The sequence below is a fragment of the Balaenoptera borealis genome, assembly GCF_965194805.1.
Source record: "Balaenoptera borealis genome assembly, chromosome: 7".
Lineage (NCBI taxonomy): Eukaryota > Metazoa > Chordata > Mammalia > Artiodactyla > Balaenopteridae > Balaenoptera > Balaenoptera borealis.
The window spans coordinates 120139246-120156177 of record NC_138864.1 but is presented as its reverse complement, the minus strand read 5'-3'; the positions used below and the strand labels follow the sequence as shown (position 1 = coordinate 120156177).

The following is a 16932-nucleotide window of genomic DNA, read 5'->3' as shown; positions in this document are numbered from 1 at the left end:
ATAGAAAAAAAGTGAAATGATGTAATCACTTGTTAATTACTGTAATTTTGCATACCAAATAAAAGCCCAGCTGCAACACAGACCAAATTCCAAATATATCAGTTTTAATTAATATGTGATTTCCAACTATGAGCAAGAAACTGCAAAGCACTGCAGGGTATTAAAAATGTGAGGATTGAACAGGCTCTCTTCCCATGGAATTTACCCTCCAAGGTAGGGAGTTAGAACTAATCATAAATAACTCTGACAAATGCCAAAGAAAGCAAGAATTGAAAAAGTGTCCTAAGAATGTAAGCTGCATTGTTACATGAACTCAACAAAAGTAGGTGTTTAGTTCCAATCATAGGAATCAGAAAAAAGTGGATAATGAATATAGTATTTTATTACTTGAGGGAAGCAGAGGGTTTCAATTAGTAGAAGTAAGTGTTAGAGGATTTTTTAAGTTGAAGGAAGAGCATCAGAAAAGACACTGTCATTGTGTTAGAAAAGTCAATGGACTGATTGATTTAAGATAGAAAGACCTATTCCATTTGGTTGAAAAGAGTGTTATGGAAGAATAGAACTGTCTCTGGCAAAGAGATGGAATTTTTACTGAATAAACTGTAGAAAAAAGGGAGGAGAAGAATGAATGAATTCATGATTCTACTAGTAAGTGAAAAAAAATAGAAGGTGGTTGCATCACAGTTTCCACGTCTACTGCATTACTGCATATCTTGTGAGTGAAGCACTGACTGCCTTTTTTTTTTTTTTTTTTTTAACCAGACTATCTTCTCAAGGATGTTTGTAGAAGAACAGCCTTGGAAGATGGAGCTCTCTCAGAAACAAAGGAGGGATTTACTTACAGTCCACTTTAACAAAGAATATCTCTTTCTGGGACAATGAGCAGGTTTGCTTGCAGCTTATCAGGAAAAAAAAAAAAATTTGAATCCCCTAAATTCAGGGATCCTCAGCTGTGATGCGTAACCACTGTGAGTGCAAATATCTGGCACCTTCCCATCTGATTTGTGGGACTTGAAGGGCAAGGCTGATACAAACAGGATGCTCATGCTTTTTACTGTGCCATGGGTAAGAAGTTCCTTTCTCTCTCACCCAGGATTCTAGTGTTTTCTACAATCATGCCTGTAACTTTTAACAAAGTAGCTTATTATACTCCAAGCAGTGTAAAATCTCAGCCTCTTTATGAAAAAAAAAGGAAAAGAATAGACTCTCTTCAATAAATGGTGTTGGGAAAACTGGATATTCAAATGCAGAAGAATGAAATGGGACTCATCTCACACGATATACAAAACTCAACACAAAGTAGATTAAAGACTTAAATGTAAGATCTGAAACCTTAAAATTACTAGGAAACAACATAGGGAAAAGGCTTCTCAATGTAGTCTAGGCAATGATTTTTTTGATATGACACCAAAGGCACAGTCAAGAAAAGAAAAAAAAAAAAAAACAGACAAGTGGGCTTGCATCAAACTAAAAATCTTCTGCAGAAAGAGCAAAGGAAATAATCAACAGAATGAAAAAACAATCTATGGAATGGGAGAAAATATTTGCAAACCATCTATCTGATAGAGTTAATCTACAAAATATATAAGAAACTCATACAACGCAATAGAAAAAAATGGTTAAGTAACCTGAATAAACATTTCTCAAAAGAAGATGTACAAATGGTGAACAGGTATATATCAACATAACCAATCATCAGGAAAATGCAAATTACAGTTAGCTAGCACTTCATATCTGTCAGAATGACTATTATCAAGAAGACAAAAGATAACAAACGTTGGCAAGGATGCGAAGAAAAGGAAACTATTGACACTGTTGGTAGGAATGTAACTAGGTAGAGCCATTATGGAAGAGTATGGAGTTTCCTCAAAAAATTAATATTAGAACTTTTATATGATCTAGCAATCCCACTTCTGGGTCTATATCCAAAGTAAATGAAATCAGTATCTCAAAGAAATATCTACACACCCATATTCACTGTAAAATTATTCTCAATAGCTAAGATGTGGAAACAACCTAAAAGTCCACTAAAAGTCTATCAGTGGACAAATGAATAAAGAAAATGTGGTACACACACACACATGCATATAATTCAGCTTTGAAAAAGGAGGAAATTCTACCATTTGCAACAACATGAATAAACCTGTAGGACATTATGCTAAGTGAAATGTCAGATACAGAAAGACACATACTGCATGATCTCACTTATACGTTGAATCACTAATTATTAGAGAAATGTAAATCAAAACTACAATGAGGTATCACCTCACAACAGTCAGAATGGCCATCATTACAAAATCTACGAACAATAATGCTGAAGAGGGTGTGGAGAAAAGGGAACCCTCCTGCACTGTTGGTGGGAATGTAAATTGATAGAGCCACTATGGAGAACAGTATGGAGGTTTCTTAAAAAACTACAAATAGAGTTGCCATATGATCCAGCAATCCCACTCCTAGGCATATATCCAGGGAAAACCATAATTCGAAAAGGTACATGCACCCCAATGTTCACAGCAGCACTATTTACAATAGCCAAGACGTGGAAGCAACTTAAATGTCGATTAACAGAGGAATGGATAAAGAAGATGTGATTCATATATACAATGGAATATTACTCAGCCATAAAAAAGAATGAAATAATGCCATCTGCAGCAACATGGCTGGACCTAACAATTGTCAGACTGAGTGAAGTAAGTCAGACAGAGAAAGACAAATATCATATAATATCACTTATATGTGGAATATATAAAAAGGGTACAAGTGAACTTCTCTACAAAACAGAAATAGAGTCACAGATGTAGAAAACAAACTTATGGTTGCCAGGGAGTAAGGGGGGGAGGGATAAATTGGGAGATTGAGACTGACATATACACACTACTATGTATAAAATAGATAACTAATAAGGACCTACTGTATAGCACAGGAAACTCTACTCAGTACTCTGTAATGACCTATATGGTAAAAGAATCTAAAAAGAGTGTATTTATGTGTATGTATAACTGATTCACTTTACTGTACCCCTGAAACTAACACAACATTATAAATCAACTATACTCCAATAAAATTTTTTTTAAATAAATTAAATAAAATAAACTCATGGAAGCAAAGAGTAAAATAGTGGTTTCTGGGGAGCTGGGGGAAGGAGGCAATGAAGAGATTTTGTCAAGGGACACAAAGTTTCAGTTATGCAAGATGAATAAGTTTTGGAGATCTAATGTACAGCAATGTGAATATAGTTAAAAATACTGTATCATATACTCAAAATTTGCTAAGAGATTAGATCTTAAATGTTCTTACCACACACCAAAAAACAAACAAAAAAAACCCCACACACATATACACACACAAGAGGAAAATGATAGCTATGTGAGATGATTGATATGTTAATTACCTTAATTGCAGTGATTATTTCACTATATATGTATGTCAAAACATCAAGTTGCGTACCTTAAATACATACAATTTTTATTTGTCAGTTACACCTCAGTAGAGATGGGAAAAGAAGAAAATAGAAGTGTTATTAAAACCAAATATGGGTAACAACATAGATGAATCTTGAGGACATAATGCTAAATGAAATAAGCCAGTCACTAAAGAACAAATGCTATATGATTCCACTTATATGAAGTAGCCAGAGTAGCCAAATTCATCGAGAGAGAAAGAATTGTGGTTGTAGGGGGTGGGAGTGGGTCAAATGGGAAGTTGGTGACAGAAGTACAAAGTTTCAGTTGAGGACGATGAAAAAATTCTAGAGGTTATGGTGATCGTTGCACAACAATGGGAATGTATTTAATACTTCCGAAGTGTATACCTAAAAATGGCTAAAAATGGCTAACATGGGAATGTTTTGTCATGTATATTTTACTGCAACACCACCACCAATAAAAAAACAAAGCAAACAACAGCTACGTCAGGAGCTTATTTTTTGGTGCACTTTGAAAGGGCGCACTAACTTTAGTATTTATTTTCCAATTGTTTTAGAAAAGGAGAATTTTAAAATAATGCAATTACAAATAAATAAAAATAACTATACTTTGAAATACCTACTGTACTTCAACTTACCAATTTAAATATCGAAAGGAAAGGACACTGTATACCTCAGAATGAGGAAACCTGGCTTGTGGATTTCTAGGTCCTTGTGTAAGGCTGTCATGTCACTGTACCTCTCTGGGCTTCAGAATCATCACCTGTAATATGAGTCATAAGATGATTTCTAAGTCTCTATTTAGCACTGAACATTCATCTTTTCTCAGGCTCCAACCTCAATATTCAGAAATCTCCTGTGTTATGCTAAAGGCAATCACCATTATTTTTAGTTTGGGCATTGGTCTAAATTTTTAACAAAAGCCATATAGCAGATCTTTAAATGAGTAACTTTCTCCTAGCAGAGAGAGTCCCCATTTTTATTCATTCTTGTCTAGAATGTTGCTCATTTTTTCTAATATGGAGAGAGCCCAAATTCAGTGAGATCTTCTTATATTCTTTCTCTAGTAAGAATAACAGAGAGATGTAGTTTGGCCCTATATTTTAAATAATTCTATATTTGTCATCCTCTTAATTAGGAATTATTTATATAATGTTCTTTTAATCAAAGGTTTATTGGACCAATAGGGCTTTGGCCACAAAAATATATAAAATAGGGAATTACTGATGCATTACCATAAATTTATTTTTCTTTTGAGATTTACCATACACAGTATTCATCTAGAAGGAGTAAACACAAGATAAACTGCTAGAAATCTCTCTCTCTCTCTCTCTCTCTCTGTCTTTCCTCTCTCATCTTGCTCTGAATTTTTGGAGTGAATAAGGGAAATGTGCAATCAGAAAAACTATTAACAATATTTTCTCAGAAAGGAATCATAAATCATTCATCCAAATATATTCCCCAGAAGTATAGCCTGCTGTATCCCTTATGGGATAACATCTATTTTAGTTATTTATTAGTAGTTACTAGTATTCTTCAATATTTCCCCATTGGGCATTTTATCCTAAAAGATATGAATGCTAACTGTATAAAAACTGTACAGAGAACACTTTATGCTCTGTCTAAATATATTTGTCACTTGTATAGAAGCTGTAATCTCAAAAAAGGGCACAGTAATTTCCTTAAATGTTAGTCCTTCATAGATGATCGCTCACAAGTGAAGCCTATTTTAAAATACTTTGTGCACCAGCATAACTTCAGACTACTCGGCTTCTCTCACCACAAAAGGAGAAATTGTGGTAAAGACAAGGAAGGAAAGAACATTTCCATATCATGGGCAAAACCAAGAAATGGGATGATGCACTTATACTTTAGGTAATTATGAATTAACCATTATTCCCATAAGTTAGATAAAACTTCAATAGCCATTTCCTGGAGCATATATCACTTGCTCCTCTTTTCTGTGTCAATTTCTACCAGAATAAATCAAGGATACTGAAGTGCCATTCAAGATTGTATGTGTATATGTATGTGCTTGCACATGTGTTATAGGGAGAAAGAAAGAGAGAAAGGGTGGGAGAGATAAAGAGAATGTGTTAAATTACAGTTTACAGATTCTATGTCTAGAAGGTATTACATGCCATGGGTAAATTTTAGAAAATATGTTATAATATCCCTGACTTTGAAAAGTCCACACATTCTTTGAGAAAATCAGAAATATTAAAGGACAATATGTTAAGAAGTAGCATACATAGCATAGTATAAAGAAGCAGAATATTAATAAATCCCTAAAGATTATATTCATAAGTCCATGATAACAACTACTGTGTATGTGGAAGGAGTTCAAATAAGAGAGATTTGTTGTAGCTGGAATGTTCAGCAGAGTTTAATAGAAAAGCTGAAGCTCAGTTGACTTTGAAGGCAGATAGGATTTAGAGAATCAAAAAGAAGCAGGTGATGAGGTCATCATTAAGTATTTGCTAAGTAAATTGACATATGAATTAATGAATGGATGAATGAATGAATGAAAATATAGCATAAAAGTATAAATGAATAATTAAGCATGAATCATTTACATAATATATATTTAAAAGCATTATGGAGATTTATCAATAAACAAAATGTTTATCTCCTCTATCCTCATAGAGCCTATATTATAGTGGGGAATATACAGACCAGTGCAGGGAATAGTTGACAAGGTATGTTAACTATATTTAAGGATGCATTGAGAAGTAAAACCAAACACAAAAGGCATCATGTTAAAGTTAGAAGGAACTTCAGAGGTCATCCAGATCATTCACCTTACCTTATATATAAGACATTTAAAGTGGAGAAATGCCAAGGACTTAACCAAAGTGACAAGGTTTTACTGCTAGAGCAAGGAAAAGAAACAGAGTGATGTCACCAAGATGGTGACATAGATGGTTCCTGACTTCACTTCCTTTCAAAATAACAATAATTAACAACTATTCATGGACAAGACACCATTGAGAAAATCCTAGAATATGGGGGTGAGGCTAAAGCACACCCCTGTACCACAGTGACCAAAACAGTTGACATTAGAAGGGTAAGAGGAGCAGCTATAGGCCGACCAGGTTGCCCCTACCCCAGTTCCAGTGTAGCACCATGCTAAGTGGTCTCCCCTGAGCCTACAGTTCTTCCAGTGGGAAAAGAGAGCCCAGAGTGGACATCCAGCTCACCCGGTGCTGTGGGTCACTTGTTGGGAATCCCCACTGTGGTCTCACCCTCACATGGATTGCAGAGGAATCTGCAGGGCTTGAGCAAAGGGAATCTGATTATGATGGAGAAGGGGGAAGGGCTTGCAACACCAGCACTTGGATTTTGGCAGAACAAGTTTCTACCTGCAGTGCCCAAGTAGTAGTCCAACCAGCAGCTCTGCCCATCTGCAGAGCCAAGATGGTGCACCATCTAACCAGGGAAGTTGGTGGGGTGCAGGTTTGCCTGACTTGGGTCCCCAGATTAAAAGCCTTTCCAGCACTGGAGCCTGGTCTGTTCCCACCCAGGTCGGGGAGCTGAGTCATAGCCCGCCCAGTACTGAGTGTAGCTACCAGCCCTACCTGAACAGAAAGGCTGGGCAGAATACCTAGAAGCTTCGTAGTCCAGAAATGCTTGAGCAGAGAGTACATTAGGCAGAGCTGATCATCCACAGAGTAAAGTCAGTGGCACTTTTGTCCAGGAAACTTGTGACATGGGTCAGCTCAGAGTCAAGACCACAAACAAAGAGTCTCTTTGACCTTGGAGTCAATTCTCTTGTTCCACCCAGGCAGGTACTAATTTGTAACCCTACCCATTGCTGAATACAGCCTTCATCCCTCCAACCATGGAATGTAACAGAGCATGCAGTAAGTTTCATAACCCATCCAACAGCCCTGCTTACAGTGGGTCTTGAATAGAGACCACAGCCTGTGAATTTCTCCACCTGCAGAGCAAAACCAGTGGCCCTATCTGGCCAGGGAATTCAGTGCATAGTCTTGCCTGATTCAAGTCTGCAAACAATGAACTGTGTAGGCCCTGGAGCTTGTTGTATTGTCTCACCAGCACAGAGCAATTAATTCATAGCCCCACCTATTACCAAGTATAGTACCCAGTCCCACTCATCTAGTAAGGCTGACCAGAGAACCCAGGCAACCTTGGAGCCCTTCCTACAGCCTCACTTGCTTGCAGAGAGAGCCAGGTAAGCCACCCTATCCATTTGTTCTCAGCCATAGGTACCCTCCTCCCAGATCTCAGAGCCTGAGCAGTGATATCACTCGAAAATAGACCCTGATAGCAAGCCCTATCTGCCCAAGGACATTACTAATGGACATGTCCAGAAACCCAAACTGAGATGACTAAGGAGAACTGTCTCTGCCAAAGTGAACCTGTAAAGTCTGGAAGAGTGGACTGTTTACTCAGATATACAGATACCAACATAAGGAATCAAGGACCATAAAAAATCCGATAAACATGACATCACCAAAGGAAACTAATAAAGCTCCAATAATAACTGACCCTAAAGAAATGGAGATCTATGAACTGTCAGACAAAGAACACAGAACAATCCTCTTTAAAAAGTTTAGTGGACTACAAGAACACCCAGACAAACAACTAAATAAAATTAGAAGGACAACACATGAACAAAACAAGAAGTTCAACAAAGAAAAAGAAACCATCTGAAAAACAATAAACATACAAAAACAAAAAACAAACAAAAACAGAGATTCTAGAGCTGAAAAACACAATAACTGAATTGAAGAACTCAATAGAGAGCTTCAAAGCAGACTTCACCAAGAAGAAGAAAGTATCAGTGACCAAGAAGTTAGGATCAAAATCAACAAAATTATAGATGAAAAAGGAAACACTATCCCGGTATCACAGAAATACAAAGACTCATAAGAGGCTACTATGAACAACTATATGGCAACAAACTGGAAAACCTAGAACAAATGGAAAAATTCTTTGAAAAATACAACCTATCAAGACTGAATCAGGAACAAATAGAAAATCTGAACAGACCAATTACTAGTAAGGAGAGTGAATCAGTAATCAAAATTCTTGCTCAAAGAAAAGCCCAGAACCAGATGGCTTCACTGGTAAATTTTACCAAACATTTAAAGAAGATTTAACACCAATATTTCTCAAACTCTTCCAAAAAACAGAAGAGGAGGAAACACACCCAAACTCATTTTACAAGGCCATAATTATTCTGATACCATTATTCCTATGCCAGAAAAGGACACTACAAGAACACTATAAGCTAATATCCCTGATGAATATGGATGCAAAAATTCCCAATAAAATACAAACAAATTAAATTCAGTAGCACATTAGAAGAATCATTCACAATTACCAACTGGGATTTATCCCTGGGAAGCAAGCATATTCCAGCATACACAAATCAAAAAATGTGACATCACATTAATAGAATAAAAGGAAAAAAAATAGATCATCTCAATTGACACAGAAAAAGCACTTGACAAAATTCAATGTCCATTCATGATAAAGACTATTAAATTAAGTATAGAAGAAATGTACCTCAACATAATAAAGACCATATATGATAAACCCACAACTAACATCATATTAAATGGTGAAAGATTGAAAGATTTTCCTCTAAGATCAGGAACAAGACAAAGGTGCTTACTTTCACCACTCTTATTCAACATAGTACTGGAAGTCCTAGACAAAGCAATTAGGCAAGAAAAGAAATAAAAGACAACAGAACTGGAAAGAAAGAAGTAAAATTGTCTCTATTTGCAGATAACATATTTTTATATATAGAAATTCCTAAAGAGTTTATTCACCAAAAAAACTCCCAGATTTAATTAACAAATTAAATAAAGGTTCAGGATTCAAAATAAATATACAAAAATCAGTAGTGCTTCTATACAGTAACAAGGAATTATCTGAACAAGAAATAAAGAAAATGATCCCATTTACAACAACATCAAAAATAATAAAATACTTAGAAATAAATTTAACCATGGGGGTAAAAGATCTCTACACTAAAAACTACAAGACATTGACATTGATAAAATAAATAGAAGACTATACAAATAAATGGAAAACTATCTCATACTCATGGAAAGAATTAATATTGTCAAAATATCCATACTACTCAAAATCATCTATATATTCAATGTAATCCCTAACAAAATTCCAATGGCATTTTTTATAGAAGTAGAAAAAAATCCTAAAACTTATATTCAGCCACAAAAGATCTCAAACAGCCAAAACAAGAAAGGAAAACAAAGTGGGAGGCATCACACATCCTGATTTCAAAATATATTATAAAACTACATTATAGTACAGGAATAAAAACAGACACATAGACCGGTGGAACAGAATTGAGAGCCTAGAAATAAACTCATGCATATACAGTCAAGAAGTATTTGACAAGGGAACCAAGAATACTCAATAAAGATAAAAGAGTGTCTTCAATAAGTGGTGCTGGGAAAACTGGATATTCACATGCAAAAGAATGAAAGTAGACTGCTATCTTACACTACTCATAAAAATTAACTCAAAATGGATCAGAGTTAAATGTAAGACTGGAAACCATAAAACTCCTAGAGGAAAACATAGGAAAAATGCTCTTTGACATAAGTCTTGACCATGGTTTCTTTGGATATGACACCTAATGCACAAGTAGTAAAATAAAAAAAAAACAAGTGGAAGTACATTGAACTAAAAAGCTTCTATATAACAAAATAAACAATCAGCAAAATGAAAAGACAACTTATGGAATGGAAAAAATATTTGCAAACCATATATCTGACAAGGGATTAACATCCAAAATATATAAAGTATGCATACAACTCAATAGTAATAGAAACAAATGATCCAATTAAAAAATGGGAGAAGGACCTGAGTAGACATTTTTTCCAAAGAAGATCTACAAATGGCCAACAGGTACATCATAACTCATCAGGGAAATGGAAATCAAAATCACAGAGATACTACACTTGTTAGAATGCCTCTTACCAAAAAGAAGAGTTAACAAATACTGGTGAGACTGTAGAGAAAAAGGGAATCTTTGTGTGCTGTTGCGGGGATTGAGCTTGGTACAGCCAATTACAGAGGTTCCTCAAAAATTTTTAAATAGAACTACCATATGATCCAACAATTACACTTCTGGGATTGTATCTGAAAGAATAGAAACAACAAAACACTATGTCAGAGAGATAATTTCACCACTTTGTTCAGAGCAAACATCATTTACAATAGCCAAGACATGGAAGCAACTTAAGTATCCATTGACAGATGAATGAATAAAGAAGTTGTGAGAGAGAGAGAGAGAGAGAGAGAGAGAGAGAGAGAGAGAGAGAGAGAAAGAGATTATATAGATATATATATATATTGCTCCACTAGGAAAAGGAAGAAATTCTGTCATTTGCCACAATATGGATGGACCTTGAGGATACATTGCTAAGTAAAGTAAGTCACACAGGGAAACGCAAAGACCATACAATCTCACTTATATGTGGAATCTTATAAAACCAAAAAACAACAACAAAATGAACTTATAGAAACAAAGTAAAGATTGATGGTTGCCAGAGGCAGGGGGTTGGGGATGAGTGAAATGGGTTAAGGGGGTCAAGAGGTACAAACTTCCAGTTACAAAATAAAAAAGTCCTGCAATGTGATGTATAACATGGTGACTATAGTTAATAATACTGTATTATGTATTTGAAAGTTGCTAAGAGAGTACATCCTAAAAATTCTTGTGAGGAAAAAAAAAATTGTAACTATGTGTGGTGATGAATGTTAACTAGACTTATTGTGGTTATCGTTTTGTTATGTTATATACCTGAAAATAATATAATGTTATATGTCAATTATATCTCAGTTTTTAAGTTACTGAACAACAAACAAAACATAAAAGTAAAAGGTGTCTTCAGCTTTCAGTGGGTCTAAAACGATGTAATTTACATGTGATTTCCCATAATATGTCTTGTGTCTCAGATGTGGTTTATTGCAAGGCTAATAAGCAACAAAACCTCACAGTTGTTTCAATGGATCCACAAACTTTTTCTTCATTTACACACAAAATACATATTTTAACAACTAAAATATCACTATCAATGGCTCCCTGGTCCATGGGTTATTTGGTAGAAAGGTCCAAGTAGAAGTCTCTGAAATTTTCTTTCCCTAGCAAAATAATAAAGCAAAAACAATGCTGCATTCCTTTGAGAATTACAAACCAACACGCCACCATAAAAATTTTGATATTGGGACCAGTGTCTAGTCCATATAGCAAGGGTGTGTAAGTGTAGTGGCAGATCCTAGATTACAGCTATGACAGTAATTTCAGTGGCAGACTCCCACATCCATTTCTGCTTAAGATCAAGAGGTTTCTATTTCCTGCCTCTGAACTGTGGTTGATATAACACTTAACCAAGATGACACTGACACAAGGCAAGTAGCCAAGGATGGGTTAGTCAAGAAGGAATTTAGATGAGATCAGCAATGGAAATTTTGCAAATCTCAACTCCAGATGGAGTTGGAATACAGAGACATATTCAGTCAAGTAGAAGTTCAGCTACAGCAGGATATACTTATTAGCACGAGTAGGGCATTGTTGCTAAAGTTCAGAGTCGGTCAGAGATCTTATTTTCAAGATGGAATAAGAGGAAGCAGAGGAGACTACTTTAGTAGTAGAAATGGCAACCAAGGTCGTTCCTAAGAGAACTGGATAATCTCAATGGAGACTTGTTGGAAAGCGGTATCTTTAAGCAGGTTTGTCTTAAAGGAGGCAGGTCCATCCAGCTTCATGGTGATACAAGTCAATCTTTATATGTTGGGACTTCTCTAGTTCCATGAAAGAGGGAATGGCTGTCATGCACAGAAGACACTGATGGAAGTTAGGTAGAAATTTAGTTGTTTTCTAAAATTTTCTATTTGTGGGATTAGAATTCACAGAAGTACTTATTTAATCAGGGCCCAGATCATTGTTCCCAGGCAAAAAGAGTCAAATCATTTAGAAACTCAGAAAAAGGAAATAATATTTTGTAATGAGTAATCAGAAAATATTTCATAGAGAAAATGCATTTGATCTGAGGTTTGAAATACCGAGAGCAATTTGTGTGACAATTGTGGGAGAATAGAAGACACAAAAATGGGAATTAGGAGGTTCAGATGAATTTTAAAAAGAATTTTAGAAGAAAGAACAAGAAAATCAAAGGGCCAAAGGTGGCGCTCTATGATCTTTTTCCATTTTAGGAAAACAGAGTATAGAGATTTAATTTCAAACTCTGCCGTAATCTACTTCCTGTATGATTTACTTGATATACCTCTCAGCTTACTCATATATCCCTGATAATACTATAGAAAAGTTTAAATTAAATAGCATAAGTTAAATGCTTAGGCTTTTAAGAAGTTTTTTTTTTAATGTTTTCTATAACCCTTGAAACTATTTTTCTTTTATAAGACTTTTAATTTTCCAAGAAAGACATTGTAAAAAACAAAAGCACTTGAGACAGATTAAGAAAGGCTTCTCAGCTAAAATTTAGGTTGAAATAGACAACAAAGATTTCCTACAAAATGAGGCAGAGGTGAGTTACCCAGGGAATAAGTGTCAGCATTAGAAAATTCACATTTCTTCCTGCACTCCCATCTCCACCAGGATGGCTCTTCCTAGTTAATTCCTAAGCATTTTTCAAGTTGTTGCCCATACCTTTTTAATGCCAAATTTTCTGATATTTCCAGGCAGGTAATTGTTTCGTGTTAGTGATAACCATATACCTTATTTGTATCCCTATTGGACACATATGTTGACGTGTCTGTCCCATCCCTACCCTGAGAGGTCACTGAATGAAAAAAACATGATTTAATATTGTTTGTATCCTCAGCAACTATAAAGTATCTGGAACATAAAAACAGCTTAATAAATGCTTTCTGGAAAACAAACCAGAAGGAAAATGATAGCTGCTGACAGGATACCCAAAAGCCAAGTGTTAACAACAAATTTTGCTTAGAAATATTGTCTAAAGCTAACTTTTATTTAATGATGTTTAGAAGGAAGGGAGGGAGGGAGGGAAAGAAGGGGCAAGGAAGGAGAAAAATAATTATCCCAAAGCCAAGCAAAGAAAAAAGACATTCTATATAAGAGCTATTGTAATGAATTGTCAAAGACTTTTGAAGCTTTGTGTGACTAGGTTAACAAATATCTTACTATGAGCCATCTGTTATGTTTCTGACATTACCTTTTTCACAGGTCATCATCCTTTTTTTTTTTTTCTGATATGAAGACACTCATAATAAGATATTATTTGTTCAAAAATGTTTCATGAAATTTTGGTCCTTCTGGTTTGAACTTAGATAGAGTAGAGGATTGGGTAAAGTTCAGTGACTTTCAAATGGAAATATTTATAATTAAGCCAACATATGGAGGTGGCAGGTGGTCAACTCCCTCAATAATGGCTATGATATGAGTTAATTTAGAAAGCTAAATTGAAGAGCAATGAGTTCCAAAATGCATAATCCATGCAAAGAAAATAGCACTTTGAGGCCTATGCCCATCAGTTATTAACTGATTCAAAAGTATTAACCCCTTAACACCAAAAGCTTTGTTAAGCAAATATCATGGTACATTCCAGTATCCAAAGCACAGTGATTCTGTTACCTATCAATTCCACAATAAGCAACTAGGAGGGAAAAAGTTATTTTTGTGAAATGCTTGGAAAGATACAAAGTGGTTCACTAGAACTATTTTTTAAAATTCCTTTAAATGAGTAGTTTATCTCCGGTGACAGGACATACCTCCCCCTCAACCTATTAACCATGAGTAACTTTAAAGACGGGATTACATTGTTTCGCATAAGACTAGGAAATTGTCTTGGCCATATGCCATTCACCATGCCAAGCGAATAAGGAGATGGCCCTTCCAAACCTGATTCAAGTAAGGAAGCATTCACAAAGTTATAAGAAAACCTTGAAGCTATGCTTCCTCCTATCTTTACAACTAAAGCGTGATGAAGCCATGCATCTAATGTTTATTATGTCCAGAAGACTTAACTCAAGTTTTGGCTTTCCATGTTAACACAACCAAACAATACACAGTTAATAAACAAGGGAACAGAAATAAATACATTTTGAAAACATGTGAACATTTATGTTGATTCCACCTTGAAGAAATAACATCCTTTGCTGGAAGACAATGGTGGGAATAAAGAACCAATAGTTCTTTTTTTCCTCATTCTAATTCTGCTTTAACACTAAAACATTTTATGATTATCATGAATCATGGTATTACTTATTAGTCCTTACTTAAAATAGAATATCGGTCAATGTCCAGTTCCTCAGTATGAAATTGTAATCATATAAGCACCTCATTTTCCATTAAAAGTCAAAGACAAGAAAAGAAAATTAATCTGCTTCCATGAAGATTTTTAACTACAGATATTAGATACTCCCAGATGGGATCTAGATGGAAGCCAGATGTACAAAACAAAGAGTTGACGGTCACCAAGCAGCAACAAGTGGATCAATATAATCAGTTTGTGTTTCTGTTGCCTAGAATATTTTTACCTGTACAATGCCATAGTTCCACAGACTTGGAGGATATATTTGTACTGCCAAGTAAGAGACTCATGAATTAGCTCCAAATGAATTAGACTAAGGTTTTGGTTTCCTATTGTGTCCACAACAAATTGCATGCACTATACAACTCAAGTTACATCTCTGAGCCTAACTCTTTTTGTCTCAATTATATTTGGCCTAATGTTCTATGACTATAAACGTCTATGGTTGTGAATCTATCCTAACAGGGTTCTTAACACCAACAAAATTGCATTAATTGTCTTGTGTGTTGAGGGTATTATATTTATGTGTACACAAACACATAAATGTAGTCTAGAATTCTATGTTAGGACCAAATTGTGAAGGCTATTAAATTCTGGAATGCACTGAAGTATGTTCTGAACTGATGAGGACACATTTAAAAGCTTTTTAAGCACTGGGGTAAGGTGGCTATATGATGTTTTTCAAAGATTGCTACAACATAGATGGCAGATTAAAAGGATAAATGGGACTTCCCTGGTGGCGCAGAGGTTAAGAATCCGCCTGCCAATGCAGGGGACACGGGTTCTAGCTCTGGTCCGGGAAGATCCCACATGCCACGGAGCAACTAAGCCCACCTGCCACAACCACTGAGCCTGCGCTCTAGAACCTGTGAGCCACAGCTACTGAGCCTGCGCACCTAGAGCCCGTGCTCCGCAACAAGAGATGCCACCGCAATGAGCAACGAAGACCCAATGCAACCAAAAATAAATAAATAAATCTAAAAAAAAATAATAAAAAAATAAAAGGATAAATGACTAAAGGCAAGGATATCTTACAGAAAGCTATTTAACAGCAGAGGAAATGAGGGTATGGTGTAGGAAAGGAGAGGAAAACCACAGGTAAAGTATTTTGGAAACAAAAACAATGAGACTCAGTGATCAACTATCTGTGGGATGAAGGGTAGGTAAGGCCAATCTCATGTGAGGTCAATACAGAGGAAACGGTGGCAAGAACAGCCTTATAGATTTTTATAGCAAAATGCCATGGTGTTGCATGTGATCACCCAATTTGAATATATATGTGGAGAATGAGGAAAAATTAACGAAAAGAAATTCTGAAGATCACAACTTCTAAGAGTAGGCAGGGGGTGAATGACCTACACAAATTCTGTAAAGAAAGTGTTGGAAAAATAGAAAGGGAACAAGGTGTAATCAATCTATAAAAACCAAAGGAATAAGTAGTATTTAAGAAAGAATCCCATGGCTAATATTGTCAAATGGTGCAGATGTGAAAAGAAAATGATCCTTAAAAAGAATCCACTGGAGTTAGTAAGGTCATCAATTAACACTGGTCGGTGTGGTCCCACTGGAGTGGTAGTGACTTAAGTCCAAAAGTAGTTGATGGGAGTAGAGAGCAGGAGATGCAGGAACTTAGGTGGCAACTACTGACTTGTTCTTTTATATTTTCCTGACGTGAAAATTTGGAAGGATTTAGCGGAGTAGGAGGGATGAAAAATAAGGATGTAGCCAATGGAACAAACAGAGAACAAAGCTAAATTTTGATACACAAGGAAGATGCTGGGACCCTTAAATGCTTTATTAAGTAGTCACCAGAGAGGAAAAAGTTGAATACATAGGAGAGAGCACAAATATTGATAACATCTTTGTGGAAAAGGAAGGGTATGGGCTCATGAGCACAGAGGGAAGGATTCTTTTTTTTAACGGAAGAGAATAATACTCCCTCCTGAGACTCAGTGTTAGAAATATCAGAGATATCCCTTTAACCAGTATTCTCCACATACTCTTCTAAAATAATCAAATCTCCAGAGATTCCAGAATTAAGGTTTCAAAATTCAGATGAAAAATTTGAATGAAAAAAGTTAGGTCAAATGTAAATGAAAAATTTTCTGAGATTCCATTTCAGACCATGCAGTGCCTTTACCAGGACACCTCTTTCAAATCAGAATATGCTTAAGTGAATAATCACTTATATATTAGACAGTTCTG

At 35.6% G+C, this 16932-nt stretch overlaps 1 protein-coding gene and 1 long non-coding RNA gene across 8 annotated transcripts in view; one reads left to right on the top strand and one right to left on the bottom strand.

The window, feature by feature from the left end:
- LOC309632720 overlaps positions 1–16932 on the bottom strand; it is a 293593-nt gene that overhangs the window by 87718 nt on the left and 188943 nt on the right. The gene's annotated exons all lie outside the window — the stretch shown is intronic.
- LOC309632716 (uncharacterized protein) overlaps positions 1–16932 on the top strand; it is a 338702-nt gene that overhangs the window by 305510 nt on the left and 16260 nt on the right. For 2 of the 5 annotated variants that reach the window (XR_014247015.1, XM_082400508.1), the window contains one exon: positions 763–9192. The exons of the other annotated variants lie outside the window; for them this stretch is intronic. Coding sequence is in view for 1 of the 2 variants with exons in the window: in XM_082400508.1 (XP_082256634.1) it covers positions 763–854 (92 nt within the window). In the remaining variant the exon portion in view is untranslated. Of the gene's footprint in view, positions 1–762; positions 9193–16932 lie in introns of those variants that run through there. 5 annotated transcript variants of the gene reach the window in all.